The following is an 18,879-nucleotide window of genomic DNA, read 5'->3' as shown; positions in this document are numbered from 1 at the left end:
GAGATACTCCTGGGTAGCAGGAAACCTTGTACGCTGGTCTACTTACTTAGCCAAGTGGAAACAGGTTTTCTTGCTGGTGTCACATGCAGAATGTTGCACCTCCGGAGGTTCCTATCCCTAATATTTTGGACTACCTCTGGTACCTAAAACAACAAGGCCTTGCTATCTCATCTCTGCAAGTGCACTTGGCGGCTATTTCTACTTTCCACCCCGGAGAAGGTACTTACTCTGTCTTCTCCCACCCTGTGGTCTCGAGGTTCCTCAAAGGCCTGGAGCATCTATACCCCTTAGTACGACGTCCCGCCCCTTCCTGGGACCTCAGTTTAGTTCTGATGAGACTTACGCTCCCCCCGTTCGAGCCATTGGCAACCTGCTCACTCCTATATTTATCATGGAAAACAGCCTTCCTTGTAGCCATTACATCGGCTAGGAGAGTCTCTGAGCTTCGGGCTCTGATGTTGGACCCACCATACATGGTGTTCCACAAGGACAAGGTGCAGCTACACCCACATCCGGCATTCCTCCCTAAAGTAGTCTCAGCCTTTCATCTCAACCAGGACATATTCCTACCGGTCTTCTTTCCCAAACCACATACATCTCTAGGGAGCAGCAGTTACATTCACTCAACGTCCATGGGGCGCTCGCCTTCTATATTGACCATACGAGGCCCTTCCGCAAAACGCCCCAAATCTTTGTTGCAGTGGTGGACCGGATGAAAGGTCAGCCCATCTCTTCTCAGAGGAGTTCGTCCTGGGTAACTGCGTGCATCTGCACTTGCTACGAGCTCTCTGGGTCATATTACCTCTCTGGGTCATATTACCGCACATTCTACCAGGGCCCAGGCCTCGTCGGCCACCTTCTTAGCTCGAGTACCTATTCAGGAGATATGTCGAGCAGCTACGTGGTCTTCAGTACACACCTTTACTTCCCATTATGCTCTGGTGCAACAATCCAGAGACGATGTAGCCTTCGACTTAACAGTTTTGCATTCTACAGTTTCTCACTCTGACCCCATTGCCTAGGTAAGGCTTGGGATTCACCTAATTGGAATGGATATGAGCAAGCACTCGAAGAAGAAAAGATGGTTACTCGCCTTTGTAACTGTTGGTCTTCGAGATTTGTTGCTCACATCCATTCCAAAACCCGCCCTCCTTCCCCACTGTTGGAGTAGCCGGCAAGAAGGAACTGAGGAGCGGACAGGTCGGCAGGGGTATATATTCGGTGCCATAGCGGCGCCACACCATGGGGCACCCAGTCGACCCGCCGGGTGTTGCTAGAGTAAAAATCTTCCGATGAACGTGCACACGGTGTGCGCACACCTAACTGGAATGGATATGAGCAACACATCTCGAAGAACAACAGTTACAAAGGTGAGTAACCGTCTTTTTCACCTGGAGTATCCCTTTGGGGACTAACTTTTCTCCAGTATAAGTCTTCAAAACCATGGAGGTGTCTTCCAGAGCAGGGGTTCTCAGCCTTTTTCTTTCATGCTATAAAATCTCCATGGCTCCCCTGTGCCACAACAGTTGTTTTTCTGCATATCCAGGAAATTAAAAGCTAGGTCCAGCATTAGGGCGTAGCAAGCAGGGCAATTGCCCACACCACAGGGGGCCTTGCAAAGCTAAATTACTTGGGTTTCAGCTTCAATCTGGGCAGGGGGGCTCAGGCTTCAGCTTCAGCCACAGACCCAAGCGAGTCTAATGCCAGCCCTGCTCTCTGTTTTATTTTGGCGGACCCTCTGAAACCTGCTCATGACCCCCCAGGGGCCCCGGATCTCTGGTTGAGAACCACTGTTCCAGAAGAACTTGTGACAACATCTGGTGATAGGTAGATGCAGAACTCAGTGAGATGGCAGCTCCAGTATCAAGCTGCATTCTTGAAGAAACTCCCTTGATCAAGAATGTAACCAAGATAGCATCTCTTACTCCAGCTTCTGATAACAGATGTAGTGCTAGGTCTTGATCAGTCTCACTAGAACTCTTGTCTTTTTCCATATGATGAATTCCCAACTTCTATCCTTTCTTAGGTTCAGTCTCCATAGGTGTCTTCTTAGATATATGGCTACTCTGTGTTGCTGGTAATTGAACTTTGTGACAGGTCACAGCAATGTGTCCTTTCTTTTTGCACTTCCTGAAGATAAGCTGGCATGCCCAGCATTCCTTCTCAGCACATGTGGTTTATGCATAACAGCTACACAGAAGTTCCTTAAGTTCCCATGGTCCTCTGTCTCGCCAATGCAGGAGGGGAACTTCTTGATTCACATTAAATTTCTGCAAATTATTCTCTGCAGTCTCCATGACAATTGCTATCTCAACAGCCTTCTTGAATGTGTAAGGGCTGATACAGTCAGTAACTTTTTCCAGATCTGGTCATTGCATAATCCATAGACAAACTGGTCATGTAGGGCATCACTTAATGTTTGTTGGAACTGACAGTGTTCTGACATCATCTTGAGAACAGCAACAAATTGTGCTTCCAAATCTCCACTTCCCTGATTGTCACTGATGGAATCAGTATTATTCTGCTTCATCAGCGGAGTAGGAAAAAATGTTCCTGCATTGCTGCAGAAATTGTGGCAGACATGGCAGTTCAGGGCACAGTTGGAGACAGTAGGTCACACAGCAGTCCTATATGCCTTTGCATGTCTGAAATGGAGTTGCAAGCAAGAAATTGCTCAAAACATTCAGGGTACACTACCCATGATTTCTGGTTTTCATCAGACTCACTAACATTGCCCACAAGAGTTGCCATTTCTCTACTCTCCTGTTGGACTTCACATTTCCTGAAGGTCTTCTTTCCCACAGTGAAACTTTTTTTCCCATTTTACTATACATGAGCTGCACTTAATCTGCCTCTTCTGGCTGTGTCTACACTGCAGAATGCAGAATTCTTCCTGTGATTGCGCTTGGGCTCCCTCTCTGCTTGTTTCTCCCTCACTGCTTTGTTTGCACAACACCAGCAGTAATTGCTAGAACTCCTTATCTGTTGTTCAATTTTATTTGCCTACTTCTCCCTCTCTAGCTAGCTGGCTCTCACAGTCCCAGCAGCAAAAAGCAGCAGTTTGTCACTTTGTGCCTCTGAGTCTAGATGAACTTTTTTCCTGATAGATGGATGATGGTGATGATGATTGTCTTCTTCAGGCAAAGGGAGCACTGGACACTCATGAGATAAAAATTCCTCATCACTAATATGTTCTATTTGAACCCAGCACAGAAGGAGATAGACACAGAAGGAGCTGATAAAAGCACAGGTGACTGCTGTGATGGTAGGTTTATTGTTCAGCAGGAAAACTGAAACTAACACAGAAGTGAGTCTTTGCACTGGGACGGGGGGCGGGGTATGTTCAAACAATTAAAGGGACAGGACACCACAGCTGCAACCTGCAAATGGTGGCTTCCTCTGTGCTACAATGTTTAGAGCACTTAAATTCAACCACAGTTTGTCATACGTTCCAGTGCTGCATTGGGGTCCCATTGATTCCAGCATTCTGTTTGCTTTTTTGACTGCCGCTGCACATTGAGTGGATGTTTTCAGAGAACTATCCACAGAGACTCCAAGATCTCTTTCTTGAGTGGTAACAGCTAATTTAGAATTTATCATTTTGCATATATAGTTGGTCTTATGTTTTCTAATGTGGATTGCTTTGCATTTATCAACATTGAATTTCATCTGCCATTTTGATGCCCAGTCATCCAGTTTTATGAGATCCCTTTATAACTCTTGGCAGTCTGCTTTGGACTTAAGTATCTTGAGTAATTTTGTATCATCTGCAAAATTACTACTTTTTCCAGATCATTTATGAATATGTTGAACAACACTGGATCCAGTACAGATCCCTTGGTGATCACTATTTACCTCTCTTCCTTCTTAAAACTGACCATTAATTCCTATCCTTTGTTTCCTGTCTTTTAACCAGATACTGATCCATGAGAGGACCTTCCCTCTTATCCCATATGGCTTACTTTACTTAAGAGCCTTTGGTGAGGAACTTTGTCAAAGGCTTTCTGAAAGTCCAAGTATGCTATATCCACTAGAGCACCCTTGTTCGTATATTTGTTGACCCACTCAAAGAATTCTAATAGATGAGGCATGATTTCCTGTTACAAAAGCCATGAAACAAACCTTGTTTTAGTTTGGGATTTTTTTTGGATCAATAAATATATCTTCTCCCTTCTGCACTCCAAACTCTATGCAAAACTCTCTGTAGTGCTGCAGATTTATCCCAAACACTAACTCCAGTAAAACCCCAGCTGAAAACTTCAATAAAAACCAGATTCTCCTCTCTCCCCATCACCTTTCCATAGTCCCAGTGACATTTGGGGTTCTTTCCTTTCTTTCAGCTCTGAAATATTTCAAGAATTTGGCATTCCTTTATTTCATGCTAGATTAAAAAAAACTGAGAAAACCTACATAATACGCTTTAAAAAAATCTGTTTTTTGACATCTCCTAATTCATCCCATAGGCCTGCTGTGTGTTCCAGCAGACTCCATAGTCGATGTGATGTTACAAGCATAGTGCATGCTAGGCATCACTTGGAGTCAGTTATTTCAACTATGGGGACCTGAAAGAATAAAATGTGTAAGTTTTAAAACTTAATCTATGTGCTGATGACTCTAAATCTAACTATGGGGAATTCACCATATAATTCTATAGCTAATGAATCTTTCTTAATTATGCTGTATTTGCAAATAATCTTTAAATAATATTGATACCTGATGCAAAAAGTCAGTATTTGTGGTTTGGGAAAAATAATCATAATTAATTTTCATAAGTTTTTACATTAAAATATCATCTAATATCTTTTATTCTTTTTTAATCTTTATAGATTGCCTCTTAGTTCATGGGATACAAAGTCTAAAAAACCATGTAACTGTACCAAATCTCAGTGTTTGAAATTGTAAGTAACTAACCAACTAGCATTTATCATGAAATATGAGCTAAGTTTATTTTGGAAAAGGCAAAACTTAGAAAACACGAAATAGAATACATGCATGTCCCAATATACACAACTAGTATGTTGTGTTAAAACTAGAGAGGGTCAGATCCTTAGTGCAGGGTTTCTCAAACAGGGGTTGCTGCTTGTGTAGGGAAAGCCCCTGGCGGGCCGGGCCGGTGTGTGTACCTGCCCCATCCACAGATCCGGCCGATCGCAGCTCCCACTGAATGTGGATCGCTGCTCCGGTCCAATGGGAGCTGCTGGAAGTGGCATGGGCTGAGGGACTTACTGGCTGCCGCTTCTAGCAGCTCCCATTGGCCCGGAGCAGCGATCCGCGTCCAGTGGGAGTCGCGATCGGCCGGACCTGCGGACGGAGCAGGTAAACACACCGGCCCGGCCTGCCAGAGGCTTTCTCTACACAAGCGGCGACCCCTGTTTGAGAAACCCTGCCTTAGTGGGTGTAAATTAGTGTAACCCCATTGTGGTCATTGTAGCTAGACCTGTTTACACCGCCTGTGGATCTAGCCCAGAGGTGTACATGACTACATGTGGTCCAGAGTTTTGAAGAATAAAACTTGAAACTAAATAATATTGATTATAATATGTGGCAAAACCATTATGAAATTGTATCAACCTCTGTATACTTGAGGCTCACTCCTCTCCATGTGTATACTGTATATATAGAGAGAGATACAGATGCTGATACAATTTCATTATATCATTATGTTTTTGGCATAGATTATAAAATGTGTGAGAGAGAAGTAAGCATCAGATACTAGTATATGTGTGAGACGTATATGTTTCTTGTTTGGTTACCAGAAATTCTTTATTGAACAGGAGAATGATGAAAAATAGTTAATTTTTATATATATTTGCTTTGTTAATCACAGATATTGTGACTGCTTTGCCAATGATGATTTTTGCAACAACTGCAACTGTAATAATTGTTACAACAACCCACTTCATGAAACTGAGCGGTTTAAAGCTATTAAGGTAATAAAAGAACAATATTTATCTAGTTCAGACAGGAAAAAATATACAAGTGTTTCTGTTTGTTTTTGGTTTGGCTTCAAAAAGTCTGTAATTTAAAAATAATCTGATTTAAAACCTAGATAGAGTAAGTGGAGTATAGTCTGTATATTGTTTTTATATAAAAAAAGTCATTGCAGTTAAAATTTTTCATTCACTTCATAGGACTTTTGATCCTTTTGGACCATAATCAGTACTATTTTAGCTGAACTGTGATGTATGTCCTCAAAAAAATTGGAAGGAAGTGAAGCATATCAGAATGTAATTTAAGAAAAGGTTTTCACTTGGAAGAAAAAATGTGTAATGTCTCAAAATCAAACAGAAGAAACTGATATCCAAGTTGCTATCCAGTCTGACAGACCACAACAGCTGAGAGGAGTAGGCATCTCGCAGGGCCCTTTTGTTACTCTTTCTGTATGACTCGTGCAGTAATGTAAAGCCTCTTTAATGGCAGCCACGTTGAACCTGCTCTCTTGGAAGGAAGGTTACCTCCATATATGGAGCCGTTGATTAACCTTTGAATGGAATAAAAGAGTAAAAAATAGAGGGCTAATTGCTATGCAAGAAGCAATATAGTATATCTGTCTCAGCTGTTACTACAGAATTATATTATCTAGCTAATTTTTGTAAAATTTTTAACACAATAAAAAAACTTTCTCCAAAGCTAGGTGCTTTGTGATAACTCTGTATTACTTGGTTTGTGCTCCTAGAGTGCAACTGTCAGGAATTCCCCAATATGGTTCTAAGCACTGTGAATAGTGGTAGTAGCTGATGCTGATCTCATCAGACTGAGAGTTTTGTCACATCTGATCACACAAAGCTATGACACTTCATTGCATCATACCCTTGGACTTCTTTCTGTGTCAGTATGGCACTTTGGATGGTAAAGCTGGAGAGATTTGGACTCTCCAAGCAGGTGCCTGAAGTCATCCTTTCTACTTCAGATTGCATCTTGGAGGGTATGTTTGGGAGAGTACAGTTGGTTCCTGTTTCAGTTTTGTGTATCACCATGCTGAAGTCAGACCAGTTTGTCTGCCGTCCCTTTTCCTCAGATTCATGAGGGGCTTGTTACATTTAAAGCCTGCCTTTTAGAAGTCCTTAGTGTCATGAAATCTTAAGGCCTGATTGAAAACCCATTGAAGTCAACTGAAAGACTCCCATTGTCTTTAACAAAAGGGCTTTAGATCAGGCCCTTCATATGATATTTATAAATCTGATGAAACCTCCTCAGATAAATACCAGTGACTTCAAGTTTCTTACATGGAATGTTATATTTCTGGTGACAGTGGCTTCAGTTTGCACAGAGTGAGCTTTAGCATTTCGTGATTGAGCCATGTTATATTAAGATTATTTAAGAATAATGTGTTGTGTATTAGACTAATCCCTAAGTGAGCCGGAGAGAGTAGGAGTCACTAGAGTTTACCATAAGAGAGAGAGCACATGGTATCCTTGATGGAGCCCTGTCAGCTCAGAATTTTGAGTTATAAGAATTCCCACTTACTTTACACTAGATATCCAGACTCAGAGGTGTGGGTCTATTGCACAGACCCTAGAGAATACGAATTACAGGTAAGTACTTTTTCTTTCGTAAGCACAGTTGATCTTGTATTTTACATAAAGAAAATTTCTGTGAATGTTTCACATGCCAATGCTTTTTGTTCTAGGCTTGTCTTGATAGAAACCCAGAAGCTTTCCTACCAAAGATTGGGAAAGGGAGACTGGGCGATATTAAACCTCGTCACAACAAAGGATGTAATTGCAAGCGCTCAGGGTGCCTTAAGAATTATTGTGAGTGCTTTGAGGTTAGTCAAGTGAACTTTCCTAGCATTAATCATGTTTTTAATAGAAATGGATATGTTCTGATCCAGCTGTTTCTGCATAAATAATATTAGACACTAAAAATAAATATCCCCCCCCCCAGATTGTTCATTCTAAATCTTATTCAACTTAAGGGGATAGATTCTTTTCCCTGATCTGGCTGTGGCTCACCAGCTAAGAATTTCCCCATGGGGGTGGAGGAGCTCTCAGCCAGCTCCTATGCCAACTGCACTCCTTGCTCCAGTGTAGGGGATGGGGAAAGGCTGTGTTGCAAGGAGCAAAGCACAACTTTGCTCCACTAGTTCTCAGTTGTTGTGTGGCTCCTTAAGGGACTTGCCCCACACCTGATCCAAAAGTATTTGAAGGCAGAGGAAAGTTTCCCATTGGCTTCATTGGACTTTTGGATCAGGACCCAAGTGCAGATTTTTCCTGTCCATGTGGAATGGTGGCTCAGTTGCTTCTGTGACATTGCCCTCCCATTTGATCCAGCAAAGTCCTCCACATGTCTGGAGTCCATGCTCGAGGAGCTGAAGGAGACTAGGCAGGCTAGAGGGAAGGAGTGGGTGGGCCGTATGCAGGGTCGGAGGCATACACATTCCAATCATTCCCCTCTGTGGCCCCAGAGAGAATACTTGGAAAAGCTGATAATAGCCCCTTGCTCTATTTACTTTTCTCTAGTCTCCCCCTGGGAGTCTCCAGGACTAGAACAGCCAGAGTAAGTCTGTGGTAGCACGGCTCCAATGGATACTCATATATGTTTAGCAATTTATGATTTTGGTGTTTGTTGTTTTCGAGGCAAAAATTATGTGTTCCTCTATTTGCAAATGCATTGGCTGCAAAAATTATGAAGAAAGCCCAGATCGAAAAACACTAATGAACATGCCCAACTACACGGAGATTAGAAATAATGAAGAAAACATCCTTGTTTCAACATCAACATTTGAAATGTTACCAAAATCTAGAAGAGACAGGTGAATATTTGGCGTTAACAAAATCAAGTCCATCTATCTGTCCAGCTATTTTAGATTTTTCTGAAGTGCTCGTCACTAACTAGGGTTATCTAAAAATAGTGACTAATATTGACTAATGGTTTTTAAAACAGATATCTGTAGATCCACACATTAATTTTGGATTGATAGGATTAGAAAGATCATTTAAGACAAACCGTTTAGGAATACACTATGCATAGCTTAAGGTTTATAAATATTACACCTACTTACCGAACTGCAATTATTTTTTAATGATTGAGGGCCTGATCCTGCCCCTCCTTCTCTCCTCCCCTGTCCCATTCACTTTCAGCATCCTTCTCCCTTCATTTGTCTTTCGATTTAGCTAACCCCCTTTTAACAAAATTGTGGCCAAAGAATTTTTTTAAAATGGCATTTACAGAATGTTTGCAGGTGATCACATTGTTCACCCTGCTTGTATGTTATACCCCTCTCCCCTGTTGTTTGTCTTGACCATATAGATTGTAAGCTATGTGGAGCAGGAACTGTCTGCTACTCTTAACAGTGCCCAGCCCAATAGGGCCCATCCTAGGGACCATCCTAATAAACATAATAAAAATTAATAAGGATCCAAAGCCCACTGAAATCTATAGGAGTCTCTCCATTGACTTCAATTGACTTTGCATCAGGCCCAGAAGTTTCTATGCAAGATGAATTTTTCACTGCCTCAGCCACTGCTTTTTGTTTTTTAACCTTCATGTATAATTTTTTTTAATTGTATTATTAATTCTGTTTTAAAAACTGACTGGTGACTTATTTGGATTAATTTAAATAGTTTTGTAGGCTTGCTGTTTGTGCATATGCTTGTGAGGTTGGTTAATTAGTTAGTTAGTTCTAGGTCCTGCCATTACTTGCTTGAGTCATACTGCAGGGGGAGTGGAATGATGGCAACCATATGGTGGTTACAAGAGTCATCCTGTTGACTTGAAGCAAGATGGCTCAGTGTGCCAAGAGGGGACACTCACTGCCTTTTCCTTAAAAATTAGCAGAATATGTTTCCAGCTAATGTGTGTTGCTTCCTGCAACATATACCATGGTGCCTGACTAGGCCTCTTAAATGATAGACCATCTTCCTTGACTGCAAAGGTGGGAATCTGTTTCTTACAAAAGAGGAAAGAAATTCATTGCACCATCGTTCCCAACTTGTACTACGTGTGCAGCACTTGGATGCACTTATCCCTTACTGTGAACAGATGATTTAGCTGGGAATTGGTCCTGCTTTGAGCAGAGGGTTGGACTAGATGACTTCCTAAGGTTCCTTCCAACCCTGATATTCTATGATTCTATGATTAATTAGGAGGATTCAGAAGCAGCTTGTTGGCTTCTGGAGCTGTTACAAGTAGAGGAGTAAGATGTCCCACAAGAATATCCTATCCAGAAACAGTGCAACTACTGTGACTCAGCTCTATGTATTTTCAGTTTCAGTAAGTTTAGTAGAGTGTAATTTGTCTTTCTCATATTGATTGTTTATTATTCAAATATTTTATATTGGTTTTTTTTTTCCTGACAGGCAACCTACTACATGTATATCCTGGGAAGTGGTTGAAGCAACATGTGCTTGTCTCCTGGCACAAGCTGAAGAGGCAGAAAAAGAAACTTACTGTGTTTGTCTAGCAGAACAAATGATCTTGGAAGAGTTTGGGAGATGCTTGTCACAGATTCTGCATTCAGAATTTAAGTCCAAAGGGCTGACAGTTGAGTAATGTACAGTGTATTCTGAAACTAATGAGTGTTCACTTTATTGAGCATCACTATATTCTGAGTACTGTTATTACTCAGTGGCTTGATTTTGATCTCACACTGATTTAACTTCATTGATTTGAACTCAGTTGATTCTGAATTACAGTGGTTTAAGTGAGATCAGAATCAGGACCAAAACATTTAAAGAGTCACCTAGAATATTTTATTTATGTTAAACGATTTTCCATAAAATAACATCATTGCTTTGGGCCAAATTCTGAAGTCTTTACCCAAACAAAACTGCCATTGAAATCCAAATAATTTACATGGCTTTGATAGGAGTTTACCTAAATAAGGTATTTAAATCAATAATTTTAGGATTAGGCTCCAAAAGAGGCCTGATTTAGTATTAGGCCCTTTTAGTAATATGAAAGCACTTAGTAAAATCAGAAGAGTAGAGATCTTCTTTATAATTTGTAATATACATCTTTTGGTATTTTCTCCACTTCTCCAGTTTGGGGAAAAAATTAAATATTAAAACCAAGATTTTTAGATATGGCCTTCATTTTTGCAGTTGCAATTTTGCTCCCACAAATCCAATAGTTAGATGTGAATGATTGATATTTATATGTGCAGTTCACTACAGCTGCCCCAAAACACCTGCAGAAATGGAGATTGGATGGAGGCGCAGCTGAAAAGTAGGGCCTCAAAGTTTTCTCTAGACCTGTCTCAATACCTGCTCTTCCAATTACAATGAATAGAGCTGCACTACTTTAAAAAGGATTAAACAGTCACTGCCCATTTTTGTGGGAGTTTTGTGAATATTTGGTTTTGGTCCATATATACTGTACCTGTCAGTATTCAATCTACCTGCAGATAACTGTATTTTGAAGGTGTTCACATTTTTGAATTCTCACTTAGGTCCATCTTTATTCACACAATAAATATTTAATCAATTTATTTCCAAGTTTTATATGTTATCACAAATACTAATGTTTTAAAAACCCTTCCACACTGCTCTATACTGGAGTTTGATGTGACAGAGCAATGTTTTTATTTCATTTGTTTTTTCCTGTTTCTCATAGTATTCTTCCACTATGCCCCTGGTCCAGCAAAGTATTTAAATATGGGCTTAAATTTAATCACCTGGGTAATCCCATCGCCTTCTACAAGGACTATTCAGGTGAATAAAATTAGGCAAGTTAAGTGCTTTGCTGGATGGCAGCCTAAATCTTCTTTCCAATGTCATTGTTTTTATTTAATAGAACTTTGTTGTGAACCATATGGATAAAAAACCAAATAAAACATAAGAGGTAGTGTACGCTTCAGAACTTATTTTTGAACATCAGTAGCTTATACTGCTTAGAGGTAATCTACATGCTACAGCATTCTGTGTTTTGAGCAATTTCTAGAATCAGTGTTTGAAATTAACGTCTTAATAGCTTAATTTATCTCAGGGTTTGTCTGCACAGCTTGATAATGCATGCGAGAGGGTTGTGAATTCTAAAGCACACTGCATGCTGCACACTAACTGGCCCACGTAGACCCTGCTGGTCAGAGGTGAAAGTAAGCCAGTACGCCCTGGTATGGTGTACCAGCAAGAGCCGGTGTGCTGTGCCGGGGCGGATCGGCTTCCCCTGGCGGCAATTAAAATTGATGCCAGAGCCCTGCTGCCAGAGCCCTGGAGAAGAGGCGGCAGGGCTTGAGTGGCGATTTTAAGGGCCAGGGACTCTGGCAGCCACTACTGCCCTGGCCCTTAAAATAGCCACCGGAGCCCCACCGCCACATCCTCAGGTCTCCGGGGGTGATTTAAAGGGCCTGGGCCGGTGGCTGTCGGAGTCCCGGACCCTTTAAATCGTCCCTAGAGTCCTGCTTCCGGACCCCTGGGGAAGTGATAGCAGGGCTCAGGTGGCGATTTAAAGGGCCTGGGGCACCTGCTGCAGTTACCGCCCCAGGCCCTTTAAATCGTCCCCGGAGCCCTCAGCTGCTGCTGCTCCTACTCCAGGGCTCTGGCAGAGGGGCTCGGGTGGCGATTTAAAGTGCCCATGGCTCCCACTGCCACTACCCTCTGGGGCCCTTTAAATCACCACTCAAGCCCCGCTGCTGGAGCCCTGGGGTAGTGGCGGCGGAGCTCTGGCGGTGATTTAAAGGGCCAGGGGCTCCCGGCTGCCAGTACTGCAGTGGAGCCCCGGTCCCTTTAAAGCTGCGCCAGAGGCCACGGTCCGGGGGTAGCGGCGGCAGCCGGGAGCCCCCTCCGATGGTGATTTAAAGTGCCGGGAGATTTAAAGGCCCTGCCTCTTCCAGTAGACGCTACGCCCCTTCCAGTTGAGGCCCCACCCCCTCCTAAGGACTCCGGAGTACTGGTAAGTCCTTTAAGTTACTTTCACCCCTGCTGCTGGTGTACACTAAATGTTCCCTACTGCGCATTAACATAGTTACTGATTCAACAGCACTACAGGAACATGCACTAGGGAGCATTTAGTGTGGGCTACCAGGGTCTAGAGAGTCCAGTTAGTACATAGCATGTTGGTGCTCTTTAAAATTCACACCCCTTTAATGGGCATTGCTACACCATGTAGACAAAACCTCTGAAGCAAAAATTCTTCAATAAGACTTTCTCAGGATGCCTGTTTTTGCATTTTATCCAATTGCACTGCACTAGTAGGATATTTCAGTTCAGTATTGTACAGCAGAGTTCCAATCCATCCTTTATCAATCTATATACAGATACTGTATATTGAGCCTAATTCTCTTCTCACATACATCAGTGTAACCCCACTGACTCCAATGGATTTACACTGGTGAATCTGAGAACAGAATTTCACCTATTTTATTTAGATATAAAGCATTTAAATTGGCTAATCAAAGGGGAAATTAGTTTGATCAAATCATGCAAATATTTAAAATGTGCAGCTATTTAGAGTTTTGAAATAGCAATTATACTAGCAAAATGAAAACTACAGTAATTAATATACTTAATTTCATAAGCTGAGAACATGAAGGGATTCCCTCCATGTTATAGTATTGCACCATTATTATTGTTGTTGTTTGTTTATTATTAAGCTTCAAAAACATGGGGATTTTACACTTTCTTCTGAAACTTATAGTGTTGGCAACTGCAGAGAAAAGGTACCAGACTAGCTGAACCTTTGGCCTGATCTGACAATTTCTGTTACTATAATGTCTTTCTTCCTGTCTGCAGACTTTCCTTATTCAGCAAGTTAAGCAGACTTCTCAATGCATTTTGGTATTTAGCATTGAATATCATGTGTTTCAAATAAATGCTGAAACCTCATTTTCACAAAAACCGCACAAATATCTAAATACAATGTATTCCTATGACAAACATTGTGTTGAGTCCACTCCTCACAAAATTAACAGAGGTGGGCGACCTTCCCTTTCTCTGCTCTGAACTTTAAATTACATTTGAAAAGGACATTATAATTTAATTTAATATAATTTGTTTAAATGTTCATAGCATCATGATTTAACTGTATTTGCTGAATCATTTATTCATGATCCTGCACATAATTTATTTTTAAAACTCTGAATGTCTTTTATTTAGTGTCTCTCTCTGTCTCCCTCATATAGATGTTGATCTGATGGAGTTTCTTTTTATGCTGTGGAATGTTCAATTTAATTTCCTTAAATTACAACAGGCCTAGTTGCTGCCATTTTTCAGTAAAATAAACTCTGTTCTTCTGAATGATAAGTGGGATTAAGAGTGGCACTAATTAGAATGCAGGCTATATCTGCATTAGACAGTATTTTACATTGGAGAGGGATAGTCTTATGACTAAGGCACTGAACTGGAGGTACTGAACTCAGGAAACCTGGGTTCAATTCCCAGTTCTGCCATACCCTTCTTGTGTGGCCTTATTAATTTTTCTGGCTCGGGGTGGGGGAGGTTAAGGAGGCACCTTACACACTCCACTGCTCGGGCACTCGGTCCTCACCCCAACGGCCAATTGCCACGCCTGTCTGCAGGATTCTGCTCTGGCCCGTGCCACCAGCCTCCCTGCTGGCCACTTGCTACGCCTCTTTGCCAGCTGTCCTGCTGGCCACTTGCTGCGCCTCTCCACCAGCCGCCCAGCTGGCCACTCACCAAGATGTCTTCAGGGCCTCCCACTTAACACAGCTCTCAGTGATTTCAACTGTTAGTGGGGGAGCCTCACTACTGGCGAACACGCAGTCTCTTACAATAGAGACACTGTCCCAAAGTAGCTCTGCAGCATATAATAAGACTCTTAATTGAATCTAAATTAGCTCTTTTATTTGACCATGGAGAAAGAAAGGGTCAAATGGTGTCTAGAGCCCTTAAACAGGGCCCACACCACCAAGTACCTGTACCCTAGCCTCTCAACTCATTGGAACCCATGTCCCCTGCCTAGCAAGTGCTGTTCAGTTGAGGATGAGCCCCTCTATTGGGATATGCCAGGTGCAGTTCTGTTGCCCTCGGTTCACACAACAAGGATAACAACCTTTATTACTCCTGCCCCAATAACAATGAGACTGGGAATCCAACATTAGCTGCAAGTGATCATGCTGAGCACCTAGGCAGGGTGGATGTGTCCATAAAAACGAGATCAGCTGCTGAAGTCTTTTTCCACACATCTCACCACTAGATGTCAAGGGAGAGCTCATTCAGACTCTGCTTACATCCTCCCCACAGTCTAGAATTTGTCGTCCTGACAAATCACATTCCATATTATACCAAATTCATTAGTTTCGCCCAAAGGGCCTTAGGAAACCCACTATGGCTTCCACCAGCCTGTGAACTAAGTGTATTGGTTCTTCACTAACCACCGCAGGTTCATCATGAGTTAACTGGGTTACTGGCCTTATAACCCTGTTCCACCTATTGAGAGTGGGAATTGCAGTGGCAGGGGAAGGGGGGCATCTTCTTGGGCAAGGGATGATGCGGGTTCTTTTGAGGATCTCTCTGCTACTGGCATAGGCCTTTGCATCTCTGATTCTAGTAGTGGAAGGTCCAAGGCATCCAGGACACCTTCCACCTGTATGTCTCCACTGTCCAATAACCTAGATGTGTCATCGTAGGGCGGTCTCATTGTTGACGCAGGTGTGTTAGCAATGGGCCTAAATACTTGGAGTTTAGGGCTGAAGAAGTGGTGCTCTCCCTTGGTTCAGCTGATCGAGACCTAAATCTCATCTCCATTCTAGGATACACCATGGTAGTGTCTTCCTCCTCAGACTCACTCTCAGGTGTGCTGATTAAGGGTAGGATAGCCACAGGGGGCCCACTGTCCATGTTGGATGATAGCTTTGGTCTAGCATATTTGTTCTGCCCAGTTGCCATGTTGTGATCCACTTCGTAAGGGGTACCTACCAACTCCCCCACAGAAAGTAAAAGGTTTCTATGTACTGTCTTTATTTGCCCTGGCTCCACTTTGTAAACTGGCAGATCTCCCAGTTTTTCCACCACCAAGTAAGGTACTGCTTTCTATCTGTCGGCTACCTTGTGTTTGTCAGCAATACCCAAATTTTGCAGCAGAACTCTATCCCCCAGCTCGAGCTCCTGTGAACACACGCTAGTAGCATACCGATGCTTGTTACAGTCTGAGTTTTTCCGAGCTGCAGATTAGCTAAGCAATAAGCATCCCACATTTTTTCTTTTAGTTGGGATACCTATTGCTGATGAGTCTCATAGCTGTCTGCATCCTGATATGCCAAAGCACAAGTCTATGGGTAATCTTGGTTCTCGCCCAAACATCAAGAGATATGGCTGACTCCCGTAGCATCGTTCTTTGTGGCGTTGTAGGCATGCACCAAAAACACAGCATGCTGGCTCCAGGTTGCCTTCTGCTCTGGCCGTAAAGTCCCCAACATATCTAACGGACTTTGATTAAACCTCTCTGGCTGAGGATGACCTTGCAGGTGATAAGGCGTTGTCCTAGACTTTTTAATTCCTGTTATCCTCAGCATCTCCTTCCAAAGGTGACTCTCAAAGTCCTGCCCTTGGTCAGAGTGTATCTGAGCTGGGAACCCATACACTGAAAAATATTTCTCCCACAGCACTCGAGCGACGGTGGTGGCCCTCTGGTCACATGTGGGGTATGCCTGTGCATACTGTGTAAAATGATCAGTCACTACTAAAATATTCCTGACATCCCTCTTGTCCACTTCTAAAGACAAGAAGTCAATGCATACCAGCTCCAAAAGTTTGCTGCTGGTGATATTCTTCAGATATGTAGCTCTAGTGGGCAGAGTTTTCCACTGAACACACTGAGTGCATGTCTCACATTTCCTATGAACATCTTCTGCCATCCTGGGCCAATAGAACATACTACAAATAAGTTCCGGGGTTCTCTCCATTCCTAAATGTCCAAAGTCGTCATGCAGTGCCCTCATGGCCAGGGCTCTGTACTCTTTTGGTAGCACTAGTTGCATTCATTGTTGTTGTAAAGGGCCAGTGGTAATTTGATGCAGCACTCCCCGAATCAGTTTTAGTTTGTCCCATTCTTTCAATAGTAGTTTACTCTCAGGGTTAAGTGGGATAATCACAGTGGGACTTTGCCCCTCCCTTTTGGCAAGTAGTGTATCACAAATTTTAATATCTTGCAGCGGGGCTTCTTGCCAGTCAGCTGCATTGAGCATGGGCAACGGAGATTGGTCCAACACAATATAATTCACTGAGGCAGATGGCATGCTTTCAGGGGACAGACCTAGAGCTTCTGCAACACACCCATGAAGACTCATGGGCCTCTGGCTCTCAACAAGTCACACGGCTCTCCTTCAGCTGGCTGCTCTACCATCACTAATACCCCTTTCACATCTCTCATCCCACCATGGTCCAAATGGTTCTAAGGGGCCTTAATGTCTCTGCTCGGGAGCCTTTGGGGACCTCCCCTTATTCTTGTTCTTGCTGGATTTGTTTTTAGATTTGTTCTTGCTGGACTGGTACCCCCAGGTAAGATCATTCAGGGGTTTTACAATGGTAGCATATTTCTTTACAAATCTGCAGTAGTAGCCACTAAATCTAAGAAAGGTCTTGAGTTCTCTGTAATTACTTGGATGTGGTCATGGGGTGAGAGCATCTATTTTGTCAGGATCAGTACTCACAGCCTCTTGAGACACAATGTGACCCATGTACTTCATTGAGGTTCTGCAGAACTGGCATTTGTGTATTGAAAGCTTCAACCCATAGGCTTCCAACCGATCTAGAACTTTAAGAAGTCTTCCTTCATGCTCCTCCAAAGTTCTTCCAAATACAATTAGGTCATCCAAATAAACTAACGCAGTGAATTCATGTCTCCCACAATTTTCTCCATAAGATGCTAAAATGTAGCAGGTACTCCAGAAATCCCACTTGGTAGCAGTTTGGAGTAACCAGCTTCCACAGTTCAATTGCCACATGCTTCTCCAACGACAGGGCAGCTCTCATTCTCGTGTCTTTGTGCCACAGTGCTGTGGCAAGCTCATCACACAGTCCCATGAATGTGGCTTTCCTCATATGAAAGTTCTGCAGCTACTGCTCATCATCCCAGATGTGCATGATGATATGATTCCACCACTCAGTGCTTGTTTCCTAAGCCCAAAAGCGGCATTCCACTGTGGTCAGCACCTTCATGAATGTCACAAGCAATCTATTGTTGTAGCTACTACACAGGGTGAAATCAATGTTGAACTCCTCTTGCTTTTGTAGTTTAAGGAGTAACTCCACTGCCACTAGTGACATGTTAATAAGAGCGAGCAGCATATTGGTCAACAGTCATCTATTCCTACAGACCGAAGAGGCAGTACACAAACCATTGAAAGATGGCCCCAAATGCGGATGGAAGCACAGGGATTGCTGGGATGTGAAGCAATGCATCACGGGGCATTGGGAAGGACCCAGGATGCCCCACGACCCCCTCCGCCTTCCCACAGCTCTTAGCGGCAGAAGAGGAAGTGATGCTCTGTGGGATAGCTGCCTAGAGTGCACCACTCCGAATACCGATGCAGGTGCCATAAGTGTGAACACGCTATTGTGCAGGCACCTGACAGTGTGAACACACAACAACAGTTTCCCTTCAATGCTCTCTGAGCAGCGCTGTAACTGCCGGTGCTGTAACTCTGCCAGTGTAGACATACCCTTATATATGTATGTGCCTAGCACAACAGGGCCCCAGTCTTGGGTTGGACCTCCAAGCACTACTGTAATACAAATAATAGTAATAATATTTAGATATTAGGCCCAGGAAGAGGCGTGTAGGGAACTTGCAAAACCAAAAAAACAGTCCTATGAGCATACCACAAAATAATGCTTTCATAAATCTTAATTATAATGTGGATATTTGGCATTCAGTATTATCCACTTCAGAGACAAATATGACTCAGTATTAAATTACTACAATCTGTGTTGATGTAGGAGTAACCCTGACACTATCTCTTTTTGATCCATTTTTGTT

At 42.7% G+C, this 18,879-nt stretch overlaps 1 protein-coding gene across 4 annotated transcripts in view; it reads left to right on the top strand.

The window, feature by feature from the left end:
• TESMIN (testis expressed metallothionein like protein) overlaps positions 1-10,494 on the top strand; it is a 35,537-nt gene extending 25,043 nt beyond the window's left edge. For all 4 annotated transcript variants that reach the window (XM_030560733.1, XM_030560731.1, XM_030560732.1 and 1 more), the window contains 5 exons: positions 4,827-4,898; positions 5,828-5,930; positions 7,631-7,768; positions 8,580-8,755; positions 10,302-10,494. In XM_030560733.1, the coding sequence (XP_030416593.1) occupies positions 4,827-4,898; positions 5,828-5,930; positions 7,631-7,768; positions 8,580-8,755; positions 10,302-10,494 (682 nt within the window). The remainder of the gene's footprint in view (positions 1-4,826; positions 4,899-5,827; positions 5,931-7,630; positions 7,769-8,579; positions 8,756-10,301) is intronic.
• The last annotated feature ends 8,385 nt before the right edge of the window (positions 10,495-18,879 follow it).

This window comes from Gopherus evgoodei, chromosome 4 (assembly GCF_007399415.2).
Source record: "Gopherus evgoodei ecotype Sinaloan lineage chromosome 4, rGopEvg1_v1.p, whole genome shotgun sequence".
Classification (NCBI taxonomy): Eukaryota; Metazoa; Chordata; order Testudines; family Testudinidae; genus Gopherus; species Gopherus evgoodei.
The sequence above is the reverse complement of the archived record's forward strand: the minus strand, read 5'-3'. Positions and strand labels throughout refer to the sequence as shown.